At 33.4% G+C, this 7861-nt stretch overlaps 1 protein-coding gene across 1 annotated transcript in view; it reads left to right on the top strand.

Annotated features, from left to right (window-relative positions):
- The window catches only part of LOC110020151 (protein RRP6-like 3), a 121998-nt gene extending 118695 nt beyond the window's left edge, over positions 1-3303 (top strand). Inside the window, exon 12 of the mRNA XM_020718152.1 lies at positions 3069-3303. Coding sequence (XP_020573811.1) covers positions 3069-3132 — 64 coding nt within the window. The 3' untranslated portion in view covers positions 3133-3303. The remainder of the gene's footprint in view (positions 1-3068) is intronic.
- The last annotated feature ends 4558 nt before the right edge of the window (positions 3304-7861 follow it).

Below are 7861 nucleotides of genomic sequence, written 5' to 3'. Positions count from 1 at the left end.
AAACTTGAATTATGGAGGTCTACATTGGAGTCTAAAGGCCTTCGCTTAAGTAGAACTAAACTGAATACATGGAATGTAATTTTAGTAGTAATAGCTCTAGTGACAGAAGTGTGACTTTGGGTGATCAAATTATTAAAAGGTGTGAACGATTTAGATATCTTGGGTCCGTTGTCCAAAGCGATGGTGATCTAGATGGGGATGTTAATAGTAGAATTCAAGTTGGTTGGTTGAAGTGGAGGAATGCTTCGGGCCTTTTGTGTGATAGAAAAGTACCGCTAAGACTGAAAGGAAAATTTTATAAGATGGTTGTGAGACCTGCAATGCTCTATGGCGCTGAATGTTGGCCTTTAAAAGAGAAGCATAATAATAAGTTAAGTGTTGCCGAGATGAGAATGATTAGGTGGATGAGTGGCTTTACACTTAGAGACAAAATGCGGAATGAATATATTCGTGATAGGGTTGGCGTAGCTCCTGTGACAGACAACATTAGAGAAAGTCGCCTTAGTGGTTTGGTCATATTAAACGTCGACCATTAGATGATCTGATTAGGAGAGTAGATGTTTTAAATTCGACTTGTGTTAAGAAAGGCAGAGGTAGACCTAGGAAGACTTGGGCTTATTGTATTAAAAATGATCTTAATTTACTAGAACTAAATGCAAATATGACACTAAATAGGACGCAATGGAGAAAAAGGATTCATGTAGCCGACTCCACGTAGTGGGATTAAGGCTTTGTTGTTGTTGTTGTTGTTGTTTGTTGTATTTGGTGAAAAAATATGAAGAAATCCTTTCATCTTATCAAATTGATTCCAATCATCCTTAGATGGCAACCATGCATAATTAAGATCTCGCAAAGCATATTCAGGGAAGACGACATCAAAATAAAATCCAAAGTCTAGTAATTTGTATTTAGTGTCTAACTTGTGAGCACATCAATGCATAATGACTTTGTTGTGGACAAATTAATATATTTCGCAATCTCACCAGATTTATGTAAGTGACTCGGGAATCGTTTTATAAAAAGGATTGACTCTCTAACTTTTTCAATCACCTTACCATCTTATTTTAACTCATCTTGCACCATTAAGTTTAAAATATGAGCGGCCCAACGAAGATGAAAAAATCTTTCATAATAAGAAAATCGGATCTTATAGTAAACAACCCTTTCAAATTTCTAGATGCCACATCATTGGATGATGCATTATGTAAAGTAATCGTGCTAACTTTATTTTGTAACCCCATTACAACAAACTTTCAGAAATTGCTTCAGATATCATAGCTCCGCAATGTGGAGGATCTAAATCAGTAAAATTATTTATCCTGCAATGTAGTTTCTAATTAGAACTAATATAGTGCACAATAAGACATATATAACCAACTGTTTGGCTTGATGTCCAACAATCGCTAGTGAGTTAAACTGTCCCAACTAGTTACAATTTTTTTTTAATGTTTCTTTTTGTACTTCGAACACTTTCATGCACTCTTCTTTGATAGCAAACCTTGAAATTCTGCGGTAGTTTGGATTCATTAATTTCATCAGAATATTAAACCATAAATACTCGACTCTCATGAAGGGATAGTCGTGCACAATGATCATCTTAGCCACAATGTTTTTTTATTTTACTATGTTTATTTGCATATGAAACACATAAAGCTGTAATAGATTCAATCTCGTTGATATCCTCGGCTGTTGGTTCAAAGAGTTTTTACTTTTCATCCCTGCCTTCAGCTTTACTATAGTGATTTGCCTTAAAATGTATTCTCATTTGAGATGCGGTTTTAGTCTTTTATTTCACATAAGCCTTCACACAATAATTGCATTTTCACTTCTGTATAATTTTTCTATTCTATTGCTGATATTTCAGTGAAGTAGTTTCATACCACTGATCTTTGTCTTTTACCTTTCTTATCCTCATTTACTACAATTTCATCCACTCTCAATAGGAGTTGGTGCTACATCAATATGAGATTAACTTGTGGAACTATTAGATTTACTTTGAGATTGACTAGTCATTGCTTCTACAAAAATTACAACATTAAGCTAATAAATAGCCAAAAAAATTGCTTCAGACCTTTTAATTGTAATGAACTTGACGACTTCATCTAGTCAGATATTGTTTAAAATTAATGAGCATCACATTATGTGCATTGTCCTCGAACAAATTAGAAAACAAAAATAACGTAACTTTATGTGTATAACATAGAGAAGCACAATAGATATGTGTATCATCAGATAATTTGCACTAAAGAACCAGAGATATTGCATCTTATATTAAAAAAACCAAAATTTTAGCTCTCATTGTAATATGAAAAATCTAATGAACATGAAATTCAGCTAATGGCAAGAAATTAGGCTAATGTTCAGTTTCTACATGAAAATTTTAAATAGAATTCAAGCCATACAAGTTCTAACTACAGTGATGAGTCAGACAGTCCGATCACTAATTTTAGGCATCAAGTTTCACTGTATTATAATTTTTTCTTATAAGCTTTCAAAAAAATTATTCTCACAAATCCAGAACCAAATGTTAATATATTCAATCTTAGGACTAGAGGTAGATTCATTATGATATGTAAGCACACAAAATTCAAATGAAGACAAAGAATAGTCCATTCCTGCACAGAGCATTCTGTTTAGTATTGAATGAATGACGAAAAAAATAAAAATAACAGATAGCCACACATGTTAAACTGCCGATTTAAGACATGGAATAACTTTGCAGTTTGCAAAAATTGTTCCTGAACTTTGCATAATTAAATTACAAACATAATTCTTCAAATAACATAAAAATACAAATATTTTCCGCTATTAAGAGGTGAATACACCTTTTAATGCATATGTAAGGTGGCATATATATATATATTAAATTTTAAATGTTAGATATATGAATTTGGAAGAATTGAGTGATATGTATGTAAATCTTTCTCACTTACTGTTTCAATTCAGCATTCTATCAGAGATTATTTAGCTTAATTTGCTAATATGAATGATCAACTTTAATTACAATTTAAATACTTTTAGTCTAATTATCATGATTTCCTTGTTCTAATGGACTAACATTATGGCAGTGGAAGGCGGGATTTCGGTGATTTCAGTGCTTACAACCCTGCGAAGAAAAATGCAGCTGCCTGAATTTAAACAATTGCAATGCTGAGTTTTTTTCCATTCATCATTCATCATTCATCATTCATCATTCATCATGGTTGATTGTTGGGGGATTTCTGTTTTGCTGCAAAATTTCAAGGTATTTATATATCTGACGCTTAAATTGTTATATTTATTTATATGATATTTTAGTGTCTAAATCACATCAGAATCTATGCATGAAAATTGACATACATACCACTCAATTCCTATATATTTACATATCTAGCAGCTGAACTTCAATTTTTCCATACATTACCACTTTAGGCAATGAAAAGATGTATTGCACTCTTTAAAATGCCAAAATAGTGTTAATTTTTATGTGAAATAAATGATTTGGGTGGTATAAAGTTTAGGTGTTAGATATGTAAATACATAGGAATTGGGTGGTATGTATGTAAATGCCCCTTTTTTTTTGTTAGACATTGGAGTGTTATAAAATGAGTGTAATATGAAGGGTTGATTTTGATCAATCTTTTTCGGCTTTAGCTTGGACTTTAACCAGCATTTATTCAAAATTATTATTAAATTTATGCCGTTATGATGCATGTAAAGTTAAATTTCCTTAAATTAATTTTTTATTGCATATTAACAAATGCAGAATGAATACATGCATTGAAATATTTTTTAAAAAAAAAGTCAAAAAATAGTTGAATCAAACTCAACGCGGTTTAACTCATTTATTGTACAAGAGGGAACTTATTATTAAATTTGACAATAATTTATATTATTTATGATAAATTATTTAAAATTTGAATATGTGGAATTTATTAAATTGTATATTTAATATTAATATATTAAATTTTAGTATCAATAGAATTTTAGGGTTACTTATTAATTTAGATTTTATTTTATTTTATTAATATTTGCTTATTAATTAATATATCATTATTATGTTATTTCATATTTAATTAATTTTTATATTTATTATGTCATTCGATTCAACCTCAATTGAACCAATGGATCTTGAAGCCCTCCCTCTTCTGGTTTGATGCCCAGTCTAATTTTCACAATCTTGCTCAACCCACTATTTCCCTTCCAAGATTTTGCCTTATGTGATCGTATATATAACTATCTAAATTATATTAGAATATAACCTCGTTGAAACTTGCAGAAGATAGCTCGACAAATCTTCTCGTTTATACTAAAGGATTCACATACATACCAACTTCCAATAATAAGCCGTCACGTGGAGTTTATTGTGAGATTATTTACGGGAAACCGTGGAGATTGTTGGGGGGGTTATTGAAATAGAACCGCAGAAATTATTGGGAAGTTATTGGAGTTGAACCACGGAGGTTATTGAAGAGTTATTACGGCGTTGTTGGAGTTAATGCATCAATATTCTCAATAACTCCCAATAATCCTCTCAAATAATCTCTGCGGTTTCACTTTAATTTTTTTTAAGTAGACCCAATATAATACACATAATGACATATTACTAGAGTCTGCACGTAGAGCAGTATACATACTTCGTATCAAAAAATTTCTCCATAAAATAATGTCATTTACCTATTTATTATCCAAATTTCACTATTTATATAACATAACACTGCATTACCCACTTAATACCTCAACAAATAACTGATGAAAATGTTTCAAAAAATTCTCATCTCAAATGGACACGAATCAGTGTGCAGACAATGAAGAAATAAGACGATCTCATCAGGAAACTTTTTTGGGAAACTTTCTTTTTTCTAAAGACATGATTTAACTAAATTTATATTCACTCTGATTAATAATGATTTGAGTTTTGAGAATAAACGTGGTGATAAAAAAAAATCAAGGAAATAATAAAAAATCCCCCATTCTCTTAGAATTTATACTTTGTTAAACTTCTTGGTGACTCTTTTATTATCATTACTCTACATAAGATTATAACCAATGTATAAGCATTCAAACTTGATTTAATTAATACTTAATCATGATCAATTAAGTCTCTTTAAATTCGAAAATAAATTCAAACATGAATCAAATCTTAAAACAGTCCAAAATATTTTTTTTTTATATTCACAAGCAAACTCATTTATTATTTAGCAAATAATTTGTTAAATGCTCTATAATAAATTTGACGAAAGATTATAACATATGTGATAAATTGTTCAACCATGACATTGGTCGAGTCGATCCGCGAAGAGGTGCGAAAGCATAAAGAGGTCAGCTACATTTGGGAGGTACAGTACCCAATCTGAATCTCAAACGTGGTCATGGTCCAAGAATTGAATGTCAAATGGAGAACATAGGTGAACTTCACGAACATGTACATTGTCTGCCCAAAGCACAACTACCCCTTGCCAAGGGTTGATGCTTTGATATATTTGACAGGTAAGTCATTCGGTGATGAACTTCTTCGACATTTTTTTCCTACTAAAATCAGAAAAAGATGCATCCCGCCAACACTTAAAAACACTGTAGCAACTTATAAACATCTCATGGGTGTAATTTTTGTTACTCTAAAAGGAAAAAAAAACATTGAGGTGTATGTGAATGATGCGTTAGTTAAGAGTCAGTTGGATGAACACGTTAATGACATAAAAGAAAACCTTCCAAACACGAGAAAAAGAGGCTAAATGTACTGAATGATGCGTTAGTTAAGAGTCAGTTGGATGAACATGTTAATGACATAAAAAAAAAAAAACCTTCCAAACACTAGAAAAAGAGGCTAAATGTACTAAAAAGGCAAATTAGAAGTTCAACTGACAAATTCCTTGAATACCACCTTCCATCCGAAGCTATCAAGGCAAACCCAAAAAAAATATGAGCCTGTTAAACATGTCTTCTCTCCAAAATGCTAAGAAGGTGCAGAAGTTGAACAGTCGAATAACAGTGCTCAGTCGATTCATTTCAAGTTAGGCGATAAATATGCAGCGTTCTTCAAAACACTAAGAAAAACCGAATGAAGAACTCTCTCTGTACTTGGGAGTTATGCTAGAGACTATCAGCTCAGTCTTGATCTGAGAGGAGCTGAGAAAATAATTCTCAATTTATTACATTAATCATATCCTTAGAGGCACCGAAGTTAGGTACCCGATCTTGGAAAACTAATGATTACTCTAATTATCTCTGTTCACAAGTTCCAGAAATATTTCTAGACACATCTAATTAAAATCATCACTAACCATCCCCTCAAATCCATACTCACTCGACCAAAATATGTTGATCAATTCCTTAAATGGATTATGTAGCTCAACAAATATATTATCACCTACATCCCCCAGACAACGATTAAAGCTCAAGCTATCGTGAACTTTCTGGCTGACTTTTCTGGACAAGGCAAGTCGAGAGAAGAAATTGACACTAACGATCGAACTTGGATGTTGCACATCAATGGAGCCTTGAGTCAAGCAAGAGCAGGAATCAAACTAGCATTAGGCTGCTCGACTGGGGAGCATCTTTATCATTCGAATGTCCTCAAGTTTGAAGTCACCAACAATCAGGCAGAGTTCAAGGCGTTGATTGCTGGCCTACGTCTAACATACAAAATGGGCGTCGGACATCTCCTAGTGAAATCATATTCTCAGTTGGTGGGGAATCAATTCACCGAAGAGTTCGAGGTTAGAAACAAAATGATGGCCAAGTACATGAACAAAAAGAAGGCTGAGATATGTAAGTTCGGAGACTTCAAAATAGAACATGTCAGTAGAGAGAAAATTAAGTGACTGACCTTCTATCTAAAAGCATTTTCTTGGGAGAAGAAACGCCGCAGAAGCTTTTTCAGTCAGCCATTGAGGAACTTAAAGTCATGGAGATGGAAGTCGAAAGCACACTGAGTTGGATGGATCCTCATATACAACACCTAGCAACCGAAAAAAATTCCCGAGCAAACCACTAATCCAAGAAGATTCAAGTTCCATCTCATGATTAAATTGAGACTTTCCAAATGTAGGCCCCCTCACTCTTCTTGAGATGCGTCAAGGAAAATGAAGCGAAAGAAATCCTCCGAGAGGAGCACTCTAGTGAATGTGGCAGTCACTCCAGAGAGAGAACAATGGCACTTCAGATTCAACGACAAGACTTCTGATTGACTCTCATATATGATGAAGAGGATTTTTCCAAAAGATGCGAGCAATGTTAAAAGTATGCTTCATTACAACAGCAGTCAACCCATAAACTATAGTAGATTGCCAATCCCTAGCCTTTGTCCATCTAGGGGATTGCCATCCTCGGACTGTTTCCTTCATCAAAAGGCCAACAAAAATTCCTCTTAGTCTTGCGAACTACTTTTCAAAGTCGATCGAAGTGAAAGAGCTCACATGGATTACAATGGAGGTCCTCCAGAACTTCATCGGGACAGACATCATCTTTTGGAAAAATGGGACATAATTTGCTGACCAGAGAGTAAGAAATTTCTGCCAAAGTCAAGGAATCTACTTAAAGTTTATAAATGTACATCATTTCTGGATCAATGGACAGACAGAGGTTACTAACAAAATAATTCTAAATTTGCTAAGAAAAAGTTGAATGAGCAAATGGGAATTGGGCGGAGTTACTCTCGTTGGTTCCTAGGTCATCCAAACAACATCATCCTCAACAACCGAGCAAACTCTTTACATGTTTTCCCACGGGACGAAGGCAATATTGTCAGTGGAATATAACCACCATAGACAGACGATTGTCACGACCTCCTTGTCGAGGATAATCTCATCAACTAGCCTAAGGCTAAGATGAATGGATGAAGCTCACACTTGACTTGATGAAAATTGAACCAATGTAGTCC

This window comes from Phalaenopsis equestris, unplaced genomic scaffold (assembly GCF_001263595.1).
Source record: "Phalaenopsis equestris unplaced genomic scaffold, ASM126359v1 Scaffold000094, whole genome shotgun sequence".
Lineage (NCBI taxonomy): Eukaryota > Viridiplantae > Streptophyta > Magnoliopsida > Asparagales > Orchidaceae > Phalaenopsis > Phalaenopsis equestris.
Note: the sequence above shows the minus strand (reverse complement) of the source record. Positions and strands in the feature narration are given on the sequence as shown.